Here is a 20,282-nt window from a genome sequence, read left to right as displayed (position 1 = left end):
GTCTGATAAGACTAGTTAAAAACAGAACGCAACAGATATGAAAATTCGTTTTTCTGAAGAAATGTTAGTAATAAAATGGAAAACATTTTCTGATTTCGATTTTTTTTTTTTTTCTCTTTTTAAATCAACGATACGTTTGGCATTGAAAAACCTCTTTTTTCGGTTCTTCCATTTTTAATTTTCAAGATATTTTCACATATAGTTTTTTTCATTGTACAGCACCTATATGTACCATACTGATAATACACTTTAAAACAAGGCACATTTTATTACATCTAATAAGTCTTTATTTGGGTCGTTCAACTTTATTACTAAACAGAGGTTCATGCTTTGTATGCATGTAAAGGGATAAGCTGGATATAGAGTGTTACCAACTGATTGGTTCCCGTAGCTGTGGCCTCTCGAAGTAGCACCGTTATGTCATCGGTGTTAATTACCATTTAAAAAATGAAAACAGGCGTATAACTAAAGGCCGCCTTTCAAAGTAAAAAAAAACTCGGTGTACCTTTCTAAAAATATGCTCACACTAACAACTCCTGCTTCAGCTCTAGCGTCCCAAAAAACAGAGATAGAAATTAGTTCCTAAAAAAAACAATGACAACACATCAATAGACGGGCATGCAATACGAAGTAAGCATGGAAGTCCAACTGACGAATGGAAAGGCAGGTGAACAGACAGGTTGTACACGATTACCTCACTTGTTTAATTATTAATATATAATATTCCCCTCATCTAATTTTCAAGCCTTACCTTCATCACAACACCGTTTCGACACGCAGCTAAATCCCAGCCATTATATTTGTTTTCATAGATCGATAAAGTTTATTCCGATTGTTCCTAGATTCACATTGGCGGTCCTGTATTACAATACTGAACTGCTGTTTACCGATTGGCAGTTATTTACTATGACAGGTGGCATGACATCATGCACTCGTGGGAGGTCCCGCGATTGAGTTTCATCAAACGGCCTCTGGCTTAATGGAGACATCAATCAACAGCTACTTAAGATGAGTCCGACAATACACTTTGTTGCTACTCAGATAGTATACGATGTACTTCGATTTGATTTATAATAGCTAGTTGAAAGAAGCGACTTACCGAACTAACTTCTTGTATCTGCAAGCTGCACAAAAGGTGATCCTTATGGACGATCGAAAAGAAAATAACACTGGCTAGGACGTCAGTACATCCGATACGAGGAGAACTATCCGCATTTTTATCAATAGAAGCACATTCTCGTATCAATGAGTAACTTTGCCCTACATATTTAAGCAACCAATCAAGATTTTTTTTGTAGTACTTTTTCTTTCAAAGATAGCCTGTTTTCTTAAGGCTCAGAATTTTTGTTGCCGCAGTACGTGAGGGTAGAAGTGTCGAAGTAATTCTGAAAAGCCTTCCTTGCCATCATAGGTCAGCGTAGGGCATCGAAGACATTTTATATTGACGCCGGTCTCTCGCAATCGTTCGAATGGACCCAGTAATATACTTCGACCTCGTTAAGATGCCCCAACTCGTCACAGTGGCGTTAGCACACCGAAACGCGATAATTGGAGGACTACGTTTTTTCTGGCTGAAATTGCTGAAAGTGAAATGTTTCCAAGAGCATGCATTTTACATTACAATACTGTTCAATCGAAGTCACAGATTCTGCATTAGCCAATTCAAAAGTATTACAAGGATTCGCATATGGACAAGCAGTATACTCAATGCGAGGACTTGCAACACTCTCTCCCAATATATATCTCAGCTTACACACATAACTAGCCCTTCTTAACAGGCATATTGAAAGCAACTACACCTTGTCATTGATCATAGCTTTATTACAAGAAGCCAATAAATGTAATCCTCTAATTCCGCGCCTTTCAAACTGTGACAAACTATTTGTATCGACATTATCGAAACAGAAAGACGCAATCGACTCTAATGATGAAGACCGCACTCATCACTGTTTACTATCTAGTACACGACGAGGATTCACTGGAAATGATATGGGTCATAAACATTGGGTTATCGAAAATCTATTAACCATTTTTCTATCTCAATAGCCTTTAAAGTTGTAGATCTCAGGTGGTATGAGTCGCGTCGGATTGACGTTGTCGTCATCTGAGAGCTGAGGCGCGACATGTAAAAACTGGGTATAAAGCGGTGTCAAGGGGACACATGTTGGCTAGGTCGATAATTTATATTGTTTATAATTAAAATACGCTATCGAAAGGAACAGCTCGAAAATGTTCGCTGCTTCAGCTTTGATAATTTTGCTTCTCGTAATAATAGACCAATTAAAATTTTTCAATAAAATAATTAGAATAAATTTTACTGGAGGGATTCATGGATCACTTGTCACAAAGGGTGCTTGCTTTTTTTGCCTAGAAGCCATAGAAAATCTACACTAATGAGACTACGTTGTTAGCAGATAAACGGTAGAATATTGTTGCGCATATTTAGCTTAATTATATTTTCAAATAAAAACCTTTGGCTTGAAACTTTTTTTCGATAATTCCATATAAATGTGAGCTATAGTTTTTTTTTTTTATTAAATCCTTATTTTTATTAAATAAAATTATATTTATTTGTAGCTTTATTAACGGCTGACAGCGTTGCGTGGGGCTGCCGATTCCACGAAGAATATTGCGTCGTAAATATCTCATGTAAGATACAAAGTAACATGTAGGTTTCGTATGCAGAAGGTCTCGTTAACGACTTGTTCGAATAGGCCACATATTAAAAAACAGCCTCGTGCTTAACGCGTATTTTTAGAATGATCTCTTGGAGTTTTAAAAAACTTCAATTCTCTCAACATCATTTCAGCCTCAGTTCACTGCCTGTTAGGACGCTGGAAGGCATAAGAGGTCAGATTTACTTATAGCCTATAATGATGCGTTTTCGAATTAAATAAACAATGATACGATAAAGTGGCGACTAGCATACATTGGTGACAGTTACCTAATAATAAGCATTGATTAATGTGTTTAGGTTGCAAAGATCACAATAGGAAACAATGCGCCAATAGCTTCACCATCGTTATCATTAGACAAATAACAATAACAGCTGTTCGGCTGTATGTTACCACGTGAGACAGCTCGAATCGTAAACACAAAGGCTACGAAGTGCTGCGACCTTTTCTTTCTATCACCTCCATCCTCTGTAAAATTCAACACTGATCAGCAACGCTGACTCGTGTCATGTCAAGGCACGGCCAAGAATTCCTGCGAGTTCGTTTCTAGCTGATTAGTATCTTCGGTACTGCGACCCTTCGGTAATTAACCCGTAGTAATGGTCATAAAAGTCCCACCATTGGCAAGCGGGTAGCACCGCAGGCATGCCGATATAAATTGCATTTGGGTGTGTACAGGGCTGGTTACAACCGCAATAGCGACCCCTGTAGTATCTAACCTCGTCGTGAAACGAATGAGCAACCCTTATGTTACATCTAGCCAGTGCGTTAATTCGGTTCATATGTCTATGGAATTCTGGCCCGTGTCCACCTCGTCCCTCATATCTTGCCATACCAGTAACAAAAATATAGGCGTGAATCATCTCGTGCAGTAGGGTTTGTACTAGATCGGAACGCGGCCGCAGCAAAAGCAGTGGATGCGATAGCCAGATCCTAGGAAAGCCGTCCTGGAGACCGAACTGTCCGGCACAGGATTTCATCTCGTCAGCTTTGCTCCAGCCGATCGTACAAAATCGCAGTCTGCTCTCGAAGAACATGTCATCAAACACTTGGAACATTGCATGAATATCTGGCGTAGGATCGATGGTCTCCCACCGAGGGTCTACGAGCGAGAGCCCCCTATGGAGTGCGAGGAGTGCTCGAAATTTTATCACATGCTCGGGTTCGCGACCGGGTCGTGGGTGGTTTTCTAAGGCTATCAACTCCGCTAAATACCTGTCCTCCTCGTACTGAAGGCGTTCGGCCAGCCTCCGGTCTGGATCGCCGCCACATTCGATTAACCGCATCGTTTCGGCCAGTTGGACATAGCTTTCGACAGGTTGATTCTGTAACAATAACGATAGCAATACGAGTACATGAGTCGCATTTACCCGTTCCAAGTATTATACTTCTATTGCTGCGAACTGTAAGCGTTCACTATACATAAGGTGTTGTATTTGAGCGTAATAACCCATAATTATATGTACTGGAAAAAATCAAACGGAAAATAAGTAAATCTTTATTAAAGCTCGTTAGGTTTGAACTAGGTTGATTAGATAATCTAACCGAGCCATTTGTACTGTCAAAGGTGTCTTATAAGGTATCACTTTAGAAAAAATGGCTTGTTAAACGTAGCAAAGAATTAAATTATTACTGATGTATTTAAATCAGTAATGATTCAAGGCAAACTTACTTAAACAAAAAAAAAAACGCTTATAAAGCAAATGTGTAGTTCGGAATATTGTTTTCAATTAAGTTCTGCTTGACAACAAACAAATTTTAACAAAAATTTAATTTTTTTTTAAACAAAATTTAAAATAGTGTTATGCTACGTTATTGTTGTTACGTATAATTAAACCAGCAAATACAATTCTTCCGATTCGACAACGACGATCAGGAGTTAATACATATGGATACCGTCACATGTTTCACCTGTGTATATACGTATATAAAGTAAATGTTATATACACAGCGTTCGAGATTTCTGCCTGAAAAATGTCACAGTATTTCTCTATCTAGACGAACCTTTTTTTAGAAAATGTTTTCTTAATGTGCATTATGGTTTCAGTAAATTTCGATATACTGCAAATATGAATTATACAAGCCCTTTAAATGTTCGCATTTAGTTAAATTATAATCACAACTACGGTACAATAGCCTATAGTGCTAAGTGATCCAAACAGCAGTAACACAGTGTAAGTAAAAAAAAAAAGCGTGTTTCAAAGGATATGCTGCTGTCTGGATACCATAATGCGAAAAATTTTGTTTTTGCTAAAAAGTTTTAAATCTTGCTTGCTTTTGGTACACCGAGCAGCAAAGGAATCGACAAAGGCACAAAATTGTATAAGCTATATTTACTACGACCCTTTTTACGGAGAGGCATTAACCCTGAAATAGTCAGTAGGGGCATTAGATAACGTATGAATACATTTACGAAACAACCATATGAATGCCCCAAAATCCCTTTCCCGCGAGAACTATAACCGATATTTAGCGCCTTATGCGTTCGAAAGGTCCGTCGGGCTAAATATTTGAAGTATTTTGATCTGGCATAATTTTCTCTTGTTTAGATTGTTGTGCATGTTAAAATTATGTAACCTGTCACCAGGATTCGACAAGAATCGAACCAGAAGAAACGCTAGACACCCTAACATATTAGTGAAACATATGATGAGAAAACGAATTTAAATAAAATATGTGATAACTTATTAAAATGACTTTTTTGTTTGAGATTTTACGAAAATTAAAAAAAAAGACGGCACAAGCGAAATCTCCCAGATATTTGACTTTCAAAGTAGAATAGTGTACTCCAAAAAAATAAGCACGCCTTTTATGCTTTTTTTTTAACAGTAAAGGGGTTGGCGCCATTTACTTGAATATATTAAACGAACACGCTATACTGGATTTATCTTGTTGAAAATGACGATTACTATATAAATATAAATGGGTTGAACAGAAATGCCGGAAAATTCTTTCACACCTAACCACGATCACATTGGCAGCAACTTGGCAATAACACACCATAAGACTAAACGAACATTTCGTTGAGGTTTACGAGTTAATAAGCCACCGTCGTCAACAGAACGATTGTGAGTCTGAATGTCTATCCAGCAGACAAAAAACTATACGCTTTATGCAGATCCCTTTGCAATTTATCTATTGATTATATGGCAACAAAAATTGAATTAAAGCTATTATTATTTAAGTTGCGTGTATGTCTTCAGGACAGCTTGTATATATTTCGCTAGATCCCATAGAGCCGGCTGATACCGTATAGTTGCTCACGACGTAACACAACACCTATTGTTTGTCATATCGAGATTGACGCTAAGATTTTGTTTAGGGAGACCATATTTGAAACGGCCAATATTTTGGTTCCTCTTAGCTTCCTCGAACATCGTCGCGAGGTCTGTACGAAGTATTTATCATCTGATGACTGCTGATGACCCTGGGTCTATCTAGAATTTGCCACAATTTGCCGCAAAGGGATAGAAACCCACCCTAAGTAAGTTGGCAGAACCGATGGGGACGGTTACTGCACTCCAACTGGTTCAAAGTACGCTATGGCTAAGGCCCCTGGCAGGTGGCGCTACCGGCGTTCAGGGTCCGCCCACTCACCATTCTAGTATCCTCAAGCCGCGTTGGGAGGAAACAACAGCTCGTCGGAGACGACCATCCACGATCCCAATGCCATCGCAACAGAAGTATGGCTATCAGCAATTTTACGCCATTGCCACTCTGGGCCACTTCTACACGCCACAGCGTTTTCAGAAACAACAACAACAACAACAACAACAGCTATTACGACTGTCGGAGCTTCTGCTGCAGCGTAAATATTACCAGCTGATGATACCCACACCTGATAGACGAAATAACTCACTTTTTACGTTAAATCTACAAGAGTAGCAAACATGGCCTTTGTTACTGCTAACTGAAAGAGAACTCGTTCGCTGCTCATGGGGTGGCCTTTAATCGGGCGGCCGATTACTTCGTCTTACAGGCTGTCAGCTTTGTATTAGGTTGTAAAATATTGGCAGTATGACGTCTGGTATCCTGGAAATCTGAGCTAAATTAGGGTGACGCAGTGTCCCGCGGTGGGTTGTTTACGTATATTTTAGAAACGAAATTGTCGTACCGAACACAGTGTGATCTGCAAGAACGATTCCTTGCCTGTTGTGTGCTATGTTATTAGAAAAATCATCCGATGAACTATTGGCGATTATTTGGGTAAGATAAAATACTAAACGGAGCAATCCGGTAAGCGACTTAGCTTTGCTGGAGCCAACGCGCGCCTTAATCGTATTATAGTTTAAACGATCGACTCTGTCTACCACAGCCCATCCCGAAACGTTGCAAATACATCTCCTACTTTTTGCCTTTTTATTATCCTTTGCTATATTGTTTATCTGCTTTTATTGAAGAGTCGGTTTCCGTCTGACAAGGATATTCCTAGGCTATACAGTAAGATATAAAGTACATCAAGCACTTTCAAGAGTGCTCAAATTTTACTAGCGTAGGTAATAACTTGTTCAGACAGTCGAACATTTTCTTCCTGCCATCTACCTTCAAAACAGAGAAATTATTAATAACAAGCGCCCAAAATTGATAGAGTGCAGTACAGCCTATGCTTTTAGCCGGCTCGTTGGTGTGTCTGTATGGCCTGCTTATGGTATATAGCATTTACGGCATAGAAGGGATTTCTGGAGTACGCTTGAACGAATTCGACACCCACCTAAATGGTCTTAAGCTTCCACGTGCCAGGCCGCGCGAAGCATGCATATGGTCGGTGTTAGCGTACCCGCCGCCGCCGCCGCCGCCGCCATTGAGTATACTGACGCCTCTATATATACCCACCGACATACATAAATATACATAAATATCGGTGCGAGTATCTGGTGTGGATTTGTGTGAATCAAGCTAGTGGTAACACCGGCTGGATATGTGGCCAGGCGCGCTTGCAGACCGCACAGATTGTCGTCGGATGTAATGACCCATTCGCTGAATGTCCAGCACAGCCTCTTCCCTTGCGGGCGCTCTTTTTCCCTCTCGTTCCACGCAGTTTTCTCGCGCTGTGCTAGCGGCACATTGAAATTAACTGCAGTTTCGCATTGCATGATATTCAGCTGTGAACCCGATTCAGGACAATCGGATACGACGGAATCAGGACCAGATGGCTAGTAGCGATTTTATTAATAAATGCTTATATACTCGCACAGCTGCATCAGTAGGAATTAGCTGATAACTAACTAAAGTACATCAAATATATTGTAGTTCACGAAGTACTACTCGACAGATACCCTAAATAAGAGCTGCTCTGTAATGCTATAAATGTGTACAGGTGGTTCTTTATTGGTTTTCGATCGTATTAGGAAATTCTATAAGTCGGTAAAACGTCGTATGAGCTACGTATACTTCCATAACAAAAGTTCTCGTTTTAATCACCGTAGCATCGGCAACAGCAGATCACAAGCTCCCTTTCAGCTGTGTTCTGAGAAAGACGTTGGAACTTGATCTCTCTATGCATCATTTAGCTACGGCTTTTGGCTATCGGTGTATTGAGACTGCGTGAATCTACACCTCACTTACGTATAGATATGGATGGGTACTTTTTTGCTCACAGGCCTTTTGGCAACGATCGAAAAAATCGCCGCGTACATTTGTCATATCGTTATATGGTCATAAACACATGGTAACTTCAATAACCTACCTACTTGTCGGCGGAAGCTACGATTAAAACATTCGCGCTGAAACCTATGGGTTGTATTATATGACCACCCAAATAATCGGTATCCGCTTGAACATTACAAATTTTTTTTACTTTGCTACACTTGTTCAAAATATATATATAGAATATACAAGGCACTAATTTCCAGCAACTGGGTCATGGTATCCATTGCACAGCAAATCAGTACAACGTTGTACTTTGACGAACGGGTTGCCTTTATAGTTGCTGTAAGGTAAGTGCAAGCAATTAAGCCTTGTCTCTAAAAATCTCATACTTCTGTTCTCTTCCAGATACCGGGACGAGGAGGCACCTGAGCGATGAGCGGCAAGGTAGGAAGCATTCACTTATCGTTCAGACTTAGAAAACTACTCATGCCAATAGTCCATTGTTCTTGCTTTATGTATTTGGTCCAAGGCAAGCTAAGAGTGGTCGACTCTAGCAAACAGAGAGATTTATATATTTAAGAGTCTCTTAATTACGTTTCTATTCACATGTGTCATATGGTATCAATAAGAATTAAACTAGCCGATAAGTCCAGTCATGATATCGCTCTTTTTCGAGCGTTAGACAAAAATTCTGAAAATGCCAATGGGTAACTGAAGCAATGGGGTCGCCGTGGGGTTCCCACGGCGATCTATCACTTTCATTTGTGTCTCAGCCAAGATAGCCACGTCTAACCTTTAGACCTCGAGATAGGATGAAGCCATGTTTATTGGAAGCGGATGTCTTCTACCAGTAGTGATGTAGTATGTACTGCACAGGACAACAGAAGCTAGCGGCCACTGCTAGCCAGTCAGTCGATGGTGGAGCGTAGTGAACGAGGCTATCTAAAAGTGCTTTTCTGTCATTACTTCTGCCACCGCGATCATTTTCTCGATACCAATAGGTCGAGGCTCTCGGTTACAATACACTCAGCACGGTCCCTGCAAATAGAATGTTTTTGACAATCTTCTCGCTACGACGGCTGCATTTGCCGCCCGTATACCACCCTTCGGTATTGCGCTTTGACTGCTGCTACCGTTGTTTTCAACTAAAAGCAGTGATCTGGCGTCCCACCAAGTGCAAGCGAAGTGGGTGAGCACGAATCTGACCTTGCGAACAACGACGACGACAATTACAATGGCAAGACGCCTTTTCGTTGCCGCTGCTGGTTGTGTCATCCTATGGGTAACGATATAGTACAGTCTCGAAATTAATGACACGCACATTTTGAGCTTTCATCGTATGCTCGCCATTTCGCTATGGGTCGTATATCCCGTCATTGTTTTTTGGCGTTACCAGTTCTATAAGCCGGTCAATGTACCTACTGCTAGTGCAAACCTACTGTCTATAATTGACTTGTTATCGGCTACTGGTTCTCGGCTACCGGCTACAATTCGAGAGGGTACGGTAATACCATATAGAGTGGGAATATCATCCAGAGATTCTATTTAGTGACAGATCTGCGATTCGTGATCATCACGAAAAGGCCGACTTGTGCTGAGCTCCAAGACCTTTCCCGGCATCGGGTCAGCGAGAAGCTCGGGAAGGTTTCGGGCCGAGATCTGTCCCTCTTTTACCCTTTTCATCTAGCTCGAACTTTGGCAGCAGGGGTATCATGCTAGCTGTAGCTGCTCTGCTATTATGGAAATTGTGCCTTGCAGGCCGATTCGCTCCACTCTTCTCGAGTTCATCACACATCAGAGACAGATAGATACAACCTCAACAAACACAGCACCCCCAGAACTCCGCCCTTTCGCCGCTCGTTCGCGCACCCACGTCCTGGCAGACGAGCAGCTACGCTGGCTGTCGCCATTTTGAAAACTAAAGTCCTGTAGTAGCACATCAAGCCGGGACGAAATCAAATTTTGTGACAAAACCTGAGTGAAAGTGCTGAATTATCTGTTACGAACGGCGTTCAGAACATCGTAAGTTGCCCTTCAAAGGAAGTTCATCACCGTGCGAAATTCGTTAGTGGCTGAAACAACTGTTTTCTGGGCTAAGTGGCGCCCGGTTGTAGTTTTCGAACAAATCGCACGTCCAATTGCAGTGTCTCTCCAGCCCACACAACATCATACGACACCGTGTGTTGGCCTAGTAGGCCGCGGGGAAATAGAACGTTGTCCATAGATGAAAAGTGTGCTAACAAGTTCGCGGCAGCTATCCGGTATCGATTAGGCAAAACTTTCGATTAGTAAAGAATGTTAATATTCAATTTCGCTCAGCAACAATACACTTTTGTCAAACAAACAAGAGAGCGCATGAAGATGAGGATCAGTTCCATAAATCGATTGTTTATTTCAATATGTTTAAGACTTTATAATAACAGCAGTTCGCAAAAATAAGTGATCTATTAGACAGACGTGTGGATCTAGCGACTGGTTTGATTCAATAATTTTTTTTTTTCAGAAAATGAAAAATGTCTTGTACATCGAAATCATAGTATTTGCAATAGTGACTCGATTTTTGGCATTAAAAAAAACTTGAAGTTAATTAAAATCCTTGGCTAGAATGTATCAAGCCTGTAATGTATAGGGTCTGACGAGACATAAACGGTGAGAAAATAGGGCTTTATATTTGTTTGATTTCGTTCACACACACACCCACACTTGGAATACGAATAAAAATTAATAACTTTAGAATCGAGCTTGGTTCCAGCGGGGGTCCAAGGCATCCAAAGGCATTTTAGTAATTTGTTTGTAAAAACCGTAACTAATTAAAAAAAATATGCTTATATCGATTTGACGTTTGTTTCAAAAGAATCGAAAATGATTTTTTAATACCTAAGGGCAATAAAATAGCTTCTCATTCTACAAGCTCTCGTCAAGCGGCAAGCAGCAATGATAATAGCGCGAACAAGTAGGACAACCCAACATAAATGGCACCAGCTTACAATACGTATGCGTAAATATGTATAATATTCTTAACGTATCGAGGCATATAGCATATAAACAGCTACTAGTGTTCAGGTAGATCTAAGCAGTTGTCTAGGTGATAGGCTTACGGGTGTTTAAATAAGGCCCATAATAAATCCGATCTAACAATATAGGTTAAGGATCAAACATGTGGTCATTTATAATTTGCCAATATAAAATATCAGCCAAAGCGGGCATAGGGCATCTTGTATGATTCTGATCAAAACCAAGTGAGAACAACTACTTTAGATCTTGGATATCCTTTACTGAACAAATCCTAGATCATATAGATATAGAGGCCAAATTTCAAAATATCGTTTGGGACGTAGATTGCTATCCAGCAAGGCTCCGCTAAATTAACGTGGGCCTCTAACGATTCTCAATCGGAACGGTGAAAATCCACAAAGGTTATTAGGGTTTTAGAACATCTAATTCTGTCCTGACCTTGAGAAATCAGCGTACACTCCTGTTCCTCCATTTAATCGGTTCATCCGGTCTCAACAACAGGGAACATTATGACAGCAATGACGTTAGTTAGGTACTCAAAGTTGCGCGCTGCCCAATGCGCTTAATACTGCCTCGTGTACGTTGAATCGCGATCGCTTCCTTGTTTGAATGTTATCCTATGTTTCTTCCGTCTGACGTGGCAGCCATTACTACCAGCTGCGCTCCTCGAGCAGCATCAGTTCGGTAATTGAGATCTGTTCGGGGTTGTACGCCGCGGCGCTGTGGATGGCAACCCCAATTCAACATTTATTATGCGCTGGCAGCAGACCCCTTTTCCGGAGGGGCGGAAGATTCTCCCTGCACTGACTCGTCCTGCGTGCAACGATAGTTTACTGACCCAATGTCTGTTTGCTGCTTTCGAAGCTGGTGTTGAAGCGTTTTGCCGCTTCTACACTTCAACGTTCAACCGTCTCTACGCTTATATTTGTTATCCTCTAAAGTTATCGTAAAACATTTTACACCTCGTCCAGACAGTGGTAGGATAGGATAGGAGGATTTAGGGTCTGTAGGCCGCGTTTACTCTGTTTACATACGGTGTATGTGGTGGACGGTTGGTTGGGTGGCCGAAATATGCTGCTTGGACAACAACGTTCGTTTCTGCCTTCCCCTAACGTTCATGGCGCCGGTAAAGTCGCCTTCGGTGCCGCCACCACCTGCCCCAACCACTCGTCCTGTTCCGCCTTCTCGCGTTTTCTTCGTTCTCTGCCCAGATTCCCTCTTTACCAGTCTCACGTCCCGCCGTCCCCGTTCCTCCACAGACACATACACATGACGCCCGCATTTCGGTAAGCAGGTAGGCAGTGAGCTAGCCCCGTTCGGCGTTGGGGACACCTGCGAAAGCCGCCATCTGCAAACTTTTAACGGTCCCTTGGAACGGCAAGCGGTAAAGGCAATGCCGGCAGTGGGAGCAACATCGAAGGGCCGCTGCCGTCACAACCACGCAGCCAGCGCATCTTCACGCAGAGAAAATCTGCCGCTGGCTAGTCTCACACTGTCTTCCCCTCGTCAGTTTTCGCTACTTCTGTTCCCTCCATGATTTCGAATGGCCCTAATGGTGAACCCCCAATTTGCCGCTGCTATCTTCCCGCAACTTAGACACTGTTCGGTTCTGCCCGCGATCCCCTACTATATATTCCTGGTTGGATTGGTTGGCATCAGCCTGGCAGACGGCCGTTTGGTCAGCAAACCACGCCATCCTCGAATCCCGACTACTCACCGATCAAGCAGACCGATGCTTTTTCTTTGGTTGGCTAGTCGGTTAGTTGTGCTGTTTTTCACCTTAGTTTTCCCTTTTTCCACTGCCACGGTTCTCTATTCCCGGCTCGGTCATCAGAAATCAGCAGAGTCGGCCTGCGATGACGGCACCAAACACCGAGATGAGTGAGGAAAGCAGGCGGAAGGAAGCAAATGTTAAAGTTTCCAATCGGTACTTGTCGTCGTCGTCGTTATCCAATCTAACCGCTTTTGTGTGTTCGAACAAACATCTAGATTTTTTTGCTTTCATTTCTCTCCCAGGCATTTATATATAGGTAAAAAGAGGGATCAGCACTAGATAGAGGTTGTAGTATTTGTAGCTAGTTGTGTAATAGACGACTAGTATGCTACATGGTAACGAAAACGTGAGCTCCTGGAGCAAAACAAAAGCATTGACTGTGAGGTGTAGATGTGGGGGTTATTGTCGGAGTTTACGGTAGCTTTTGTGATGATTATAGTGTTCATGTTCTAGCGACCGCGCCCGCCACTATCACTGCGTCTTTGGTTGGTTTCCTTTCGTCTTCTAGGCGTAGGCTAAACTGTACACGGAAGGTGACCCCTCCTACGCAATACATAACTTAGGCTTTTTCGCTATTCACTATACCCAAGAAAATCTAAGCTTCGAGCTTCCTTACTTGATAGTGCGCACTACGCTGATGCATGTCTCGATGTTGTGCACACATCTGCTTCGTTCAACTGCGATCTCATCTGTGATCGGTGGTTCTCGTGAACGGACTGAGCTGTCGGACGCGTATCCTGTTTCGTGCCCTGAACCACGGGCCGACCGCTCAATGAACTAGTCAGTAAGGGCAGAGCAGAGCGCCACTCCATTTTGCGGCGATGCCTGCAGAATGAGACGGCCCAAGTGGGCCGCCCATCCATTTTGCCCTACGTGCAGTAATGGCGTTAGAGTTGGCGTTGACCGCAGGGGCAGTTCATATCCCATGTATAATATGTATGAATCCATGACTCGCAATCCTACCACAGTCCCTTATGCTGATCACAAGCCTTACATAAGCAGAAGCTTGTCACTGGCTTTGGATCACTTCCATTGGTGGTACAGCAATCTTATTAAAATATTCCGCCGTCCGTTGAAAGAAGCTCACCAGTTTGTTCGTTCTCTGAGCTTTCGCGCATTCAAGAAGCTATGCTTGCTCGATGGGTGGAGACCGTTGCCGCCGCTGTCAATTCTGCAACTGTGGTGAGTTCCTGCAGTCTTCGACTGCCATTACAACGAGCGGCTCGCTCCGTGCTGATGTCGTGCTTGTGTGCCTTTCTTTGTCGCTCCCGCGACAAATAATACGCTGTGTCTGGCACGAGCATTGCGCCGTCCTCACATAATGCAGCGCCTGGCAAGCCGCGCGACCGGGCACGCCGCATCAGGCAAGCCGTCAGCTTTCGCCGCCTGCTGCTGGCAACGGCAGTGTCGTTCACTGTCGTCAAGTTCTATCTGCACAAGCAGGCAGGCATTGATAACCGTCCACACCACAGCGTCCTGCTGCTCCTTTTCCACCCAAAACATATTGCATGGCTGATTACCATGCTAGTACTCACAGTACAGCCTGCCAGGCATTGTCGCAGCTTTAACCTCTACTACACAAAGGTGGCCGGTTTGCTGAGGCTGTACAGCAGAAAACCTTGGCGGGTTACATGGGGTGGCAACTGTATGCCGTTCTATCTACCTAGAGGCAAGGGACAATGAAAGACTCCACATTCTTTGCAGACGCAACATTTAACATGGATAAGCGTCTTACTACTAGCAGAACAATTTTACCGGTGTCAAACCCAAACTTTTTCTCTGCCAAACGAACTCTTCAGAACCTTGGAGCTCTAGTGCTTTCTCAACATCCCCAAACACCTCACAGTCTCCTCAACTCCAAGAGAGCAGCCCCCCTCCCCCCTTGTATCTCGCCGTCGTGGTTCAGATGTTGGCGTCAAACTTCTTGCTGACTCTCCGTACCGCTGCTCTTTTGGCCTTCGTTCGAGCAACGCCTGATGGGCGGTGGGTGTAGTTTAGTGTAAACTTTGATGGATCACCGATGATTGATCCGCTTGATTCATGCTAGCATTGTGCTGGCTGCCCCAGCAACGAGCAAAGCAAAAAGGAATACCCCCGACTGGCCTGGTGACCGAATGCATACAAGGGGCGGTCCTAACGAAAGCAGAATATCCGATGGGGTAGTTTCTCCGTATACAGTACGAATTCATATGGACGAGTCTAGAGTAGGAGTCGAGAGACACCTTGCAAAGTGACCGCAGACGCAGGGCAATCCATCGTAGCTTCTTGCACCCGCTTGCACTAGTTATACTGGCTGTCCATGCTAACCCCATGTTGAGTGAGGCGCCTTCTGCAACGCAGTCGTCGTTGCTTCGACCAGTGGCGTATTAGGCCGACAGCCAGCTGGCTCACTTGCATGATTGCGAGGTCTGATGACCGCAAACGGGTCTCGTTGATTCGCCCAGTCGTCGATTGTTTTGAGGCTGAGTACAGCATTCTCCTGGCTTGGGTAGAAAGCAGCTAGTTCCCCTCATGTCTGTTCTCTTCTACCTTGCGCATAGTTCTGTCCATGGGGACTGACGCAGACAGACTCTAATTAGCAATTTTCTCACCGCATGGTCTTTGCATGGGATCCCTGTACTGGTGAGCTCCGCGAGTAATACGCCATGCCATGAGGTGATCAATTATTTTACCGTTCTTTCACTCATCGCAGCAGGAGAAGTAGTAGCTAAAGCATGCTGTTCCCGTAGCTCCAGTCGCCTTTCTGCTGTCGTAACGCGACGACGCTACTATCCAAACGCTCATCGTTCTCTTAGCAGACCCTTCTCTTGGCTCATTGATCCCTCACGGGAGCTCGTTACTGTTACATGATTTCAGCATCATATCATTGTTTGCTTGTGACTCTCTGTCAGAACGTGCATGTGACGTAATTATGTACGGGTGTATATACGTGTACGCCGTACATTGATACCTTACCTAGTTTATTCATTTAGCTAAATGCATACTGTTTTTCGTGCCTGCAATTTCAGCTTGAGGACAGCGTGGTGAGGAAGCACGCTCACCAGAGCAGTGGATCAAATAATAATAATAATCAAGTTAAGAAGTGCATATCAACGCCAAACTGCACTTCCAAACCGCCTGGTTCGACTCCGTTGTCGGGCAGGTACCAACAGCAGCAGCAGCAGCAGCAACAACAAAAACAGTTGCAGCAAATCACCGTGCCACCACCGACGAAACGGAAGCGCTCTGAGGAACGGGGCTTGACGCTCGTTGACGACGGCAAAGAGCGGGGAGACGTCTGCGCTATTTCGGCTGCCAAGAAGCCGCGAGACGAGGAAGATCCTACGACCAAAAAACTTCAGGAGACCGAGGAAGCGCTGCGCTCTCTTTCGGGCGCTGGACTCCTTTTGCAAAGCGGTCGAGACGACCCTGCTGATACACCATTTGTAAATCTCTTTGAGAAGGAGGCGCAGGCTGAGAAGCCGCCCTCCGCCGTCGCAAGTGCCTGGAAAGACGTTGTGAGCGTATCATCTTGTTCCTCGAACGGGTCGGCGCCTTCCCCTGCGCTCAATATTGTCACTTCCCCTAGAGTTGACCTGAGCTGCGTGAAACAGGAACCGCCCTCAACGCCTCAAGCTACCGCGGTACGCAACGTCTAATGAAAGATTAACCTTGCCATACTGATTGATAGACATACCATTTTATTCGATGTTAGCATATTAGGGAGTGATTGACATCAATCAGTTACAGAATGTTGCATTTGTGGTTTCAATAAGCTACTACAAATTTAGATATCTGGTATTTGGCAATGTAAAATGCCGGTACGTTTCACTTTAGCACGACGTGAATACGTTAATCTTCATCCTGGTGACGACACTGAGAGAGAGAATTAAAAAAGTCTCTGTTTTGCAGGCATCCCCTGAAGAAAATAAAATCGAGGAACCTTTGGCTGTCGCTCTAAAGACTAGTGAAAGCCCTGAGGCGACCTCAAGTCCCCCAGCTACAACTAACGTTGGTAATAATAGTGTAACAAATAACAGCAGCGGCCACAGCAACAGCAGCAACAACAACAGCAGCAGCAGCAACAACAGCAACAACAATAGCAGCAACCAAAATATCAATAATAGTAGCTGCACAGTAAAAGTTAAGAGCGAGCCTCATTGTACCTCCACGACCGATAGTCCCGCAGCTCCCACCCAAAGCTCAAACCCCTCAACTTGTGCAACAACAACAACAACACACGCCCCGAACAACTCAAGTGGCAGTCCAGGTAAAACGCCCTCGGCGACCGCTTCAGCACCTTCCAGACTGCAGACTGCGCTAGCAGCTGCCAGTGTAAATATTCCTTCGAAAGCAGCAGCAGCAGCAGCAGCAGCAGTAGCAGGCATCGTTCAGCAACAACAACAGCAGCAGCAGCAGCAGCAGAAATCAACATCTCCCTCAGCAAACGTAACCGCAACAGGAGCAATTGTCCCAACTGCTGGAGCCCCTGTGGCCACGACGCCCAATGTCGGGTGTAATTCTGTATCAGCGGTAACACCTATTATCAAACGCTTCAAACAAGAACTTCCAGACGACGATGATGATGACGATCTAAACAATTTTTCCGTTGCCCAAACTTCATACTTGGTACGCACTATTTTCTGTTCATACGATCGTTGTCTCACACGAACGGAATTTTGAGCTCGGTATGGTAAATATAGGTGATAGATCGCGTTTTGTAGATCAAAGCGTTATAATATAGGCTTATTGAGAGACTAAAAGGTGGTATGTTATTTAATTAGGCCATAAATAAAAGGATTATAGAGGAGATTAACACAGTTGTCAACGTCGTTTGTCGTGCACGGGTTTGCAGAACCAGTATACGAGTAACAGCAGCTATCGATCATTGTACAACGGGTGTTCGCCCGTTTCGCAATCGGGTCCCCTACCAAGCTTACATCAATTACAACCGAGCCTTGCGCCTCTGGCGTCCTCTGCACTGTATAGTAGTCCATCGCTGTACCACACCATGTCACAAAGTCCATCACTGCCACCAGTCACTCCGGGAGTGACGACGCTACAACCTGTCAAAATCGAGGATGCAGGCGATAATTCGTGCTGTAGCACGGGTTCGGAAACCTCACGCATGGCTACAGAGTCACCGAAGTTAGCTGACCCCAACCCGATGAGGTTTGTGTTTTAGAGAGGCAAATGTAGTAACGTACTTCGGAGTACGAAAAGTGGTCAAATTCGAAATTGTCAGAGTCAACTCGCGTTAACTAACAGCTGTGTGTTTGGTTCATTCCTACGTCGTTTGGTGCGTTTTTGTCTGTGCGTGTTTGCGTAGCCTGTACGTTTACATTCTCTGCTATTTGTCCGGTTTCAGGTTTCCGTCGCATTCTTCCAGATGCGGTGCGGAATACACGTCGCTGGGCCATATGTCAGGTCCGGGCTTCAGCCCTACTAGCCAGACGCTAGGGGCAATGACGTACCAACAGCTTACTACTATGCCTCAGCATGCCTCTGGCTCCGCCTCCGACCATCCGGCGTATACGGATCTTAACAAATCTAGTGAATCTATCAAGAATCTCTACGTAAGCATTTAACCGAATTTGTCTTATTTTTCAATGCAGTGATTCACATATGTCTATATAAATACATACATCTGTATATAGTAACACCTAATCGTATAATATAATGCAATGATTAGTGTTTTAAATATGTGTTTCTCCATTGTTGTAGATTATGCAATCAAGTTCAACTATAACCGCTCGAGCCAAAAACCAATTATTTTTTGTGTAACGAGAAAAATGTTAAGCCCGTGTTTGTTAGATAAAGGTAGAGGAGAGGGTAATTTATATAGGGTCTGTATCTATAAGCGTCTACAGTAGATTACGGATTTGACATGAAATTGAACCTTGTTTTCTTTCTTTCCGCAATGACAATAATATTTTCCTTACAGCCGGGAGAAGGAGGTGGGGGTCCCGACGACGAGCCAGGATTGGTGATCGACGAGGGCGGAATGAGGCACCGAGGTCAGCAGGGCCCTGTTGGCTCTGCTAGCCCACCGGGAGGGCCAAACCAGGGTCCTAGCCAGGGTCCTGGGGTTCTCACCGCCCCCGGCGGCCAAGTCGGTTCGCCGTTACACTCTACACATTCATCGCATTCGTCGTTGTCGACGGCCTCGCAGCCTCCATTGGGACTCGGTGGGCCGCCCCCGGGCGCGCTTGACGATGAGCTCGTCTCGGGTGGGACGTGCACGCCCGAGTCGCCCAGTCGGCGGACTCCCGACGGAACCATGAAGGATAGCAAGTGCCCCACTCCGGGCTGCAACGGGACTGGCCATGTCACGGGCTTATACTCGCATCATAGGAGCCTATCTGGATGTCCGCGCAAGGATAAGATAACTCCTGAAAGTAAGTAGCTATATAGCTTGATGGCTTTGATTAGATTATCATATGTCGTCTATGTCATATATATTCTAAAATAGGACAAAAACGTCAGTTTCCCGCTAACTGCTATGATAGCCTTGAGGTATCACGCATTTGAATACAAAATAGGATTAACTTTGCCTGCTATATAGGTCATTCATGACTTCAATTCAAAACAACATCAGTCTAACTCGGCCAATAGATTAGATGACTACCTCATAAACATCGGCACTAAATGAAGTTTGACTAATGTTCACCAAGACGAAGAGGTTCGTCATCATAGAAATGTCACGAAACGATACAGGAGAGCTTTTTCCTTTTGCAATAACTTCAGTACATACATTTACCATCGAATAGGTCGATAATTGCATCATACCCATAACAGCTTCTAACATGATGCCCTTACGCCCTTTAATGCAATCAGTTCTGGCTCAACATGAGACGATACTCAAGTAAGTTTATCGAGACGTTTGAAATTGAGTCGTCAACAAAGAGTCGATACAAACGCACTAGTTCATGGTTTCGTTGCTTGGTAGCTTTCGCCGATTTTTACTAATAGAACTTTCTAGTTTATTTTCAATATAAAAAATAAATATTCAATACGTTTGTCGCATTCTATTTGTTGTGCCTTGCCAGTGCTTCGTTCTTTTTCAGCTATTTATTATTACTATGAGATTAATTATTAGAGGTTTATTTTTTATTGAACCATGCACGTTCGTGTCATTCTTTTATTTATTTTGTCCTGGGTCTGAATGTAACAATTTATGTATGATACAAAACGTATTGCGACTGTATAACGTATCAATAACCGTTCTTACTTCGTGATCGATTATTTAC

The 20,282-nt window shown here is 43.8% G+C and overlaps 3 protein-coding genes across 3 annotated transcripts in view; 2 read left to right on the top strand and 1 right to left on the bottom strand.

The window, feature by feature from the left end:
* LOC111272356 (uncharacterized) overlaps positions 1–18,217 on the top strand; it is a 29,149-nt gene extending 10,932 nt beyond the window's left edge. Inside the window, exons 2-5 of the mRNA XM_086973246.1 lie at positions 8,670–8,708; positions 16,062–16,676; positions 16,870–17,661; positions 17,888–18,217. Of these exons, the coding sequence (XP_086829372.1) occupies positions 8,697–8,708; positions 16,062–16,676; positions 16,870–17,661; positions 17,888–18,217 (1,749 nt within the window). The 5' untranslated portion in view covers positions 8,670–8,696. The remainder of the gene's footprint in view (positions 1–8,669; positions 8,709–16,061; positions 16,677–16,869; positions 17,662–17,887) is intronic.
* LOC111272357 (DNA-dependent metalloprotease SPRTN) lies at positions 1,801–6,601 on the bottom strand. The gene is made up of 3 exons (XM_022853775.1): positions 6,535–6,601; positions 6,273–6,403; positions 1,801–4,000 (listed from the first exon to the last, which is right to left on the bottom strand). Exons 2-3 carry the CDS (start codon positions 6,273–6,275, stop codon positions 3,230–3,232), a joined length of 774 nt encoding a protein of 257 aa, XP_022709510.1. The 5' UTR covers positions 6,276–6,403; positions 6,535–6,601; the 3' UTR covers positions 1,801–3,229.
* A 235-nt stretch (positions 18,218–18,452) lies between the features above and the next one.
* LOC147751873 (uncharacterized) lies at positions 18,453–19,891 on the top strand (the record flags this gene model as incomplete). The annotated part of the gene is given in 3 exon segments (XM_086973245.1): positions 18,453–18,608; positions 18,977–19,430; positions 19,870–19,891. Coding segments are annotated over 3 exon segments (632 nt in total), but the record flags the coding sequence as incomplete, so codon positions are not given.
* Between the last annotated feature and the right edge of the window lie 391 nt (positions 19,892–20,282).

Source organism: Varroa jacobsoni, unplaced genomic scaffold (assembly GCF_002532875.2).
Source record: "Varroa jacobsoni isolate VJ856 unplaced genomic scaffold, vjacob_1.0 contig02057, whole genome shotgun sequence".
In the NCBI taxonomy this organism is placed as follows: Eukaryota; Metazoa; Arthropoda; class Arachnida; order Mesostigmata; family Varroidae; genus Varroa; species Varroa jacobsoni.
This window is presented reverse-complemented; position numbering and strand designations above follow the sequence as displayed.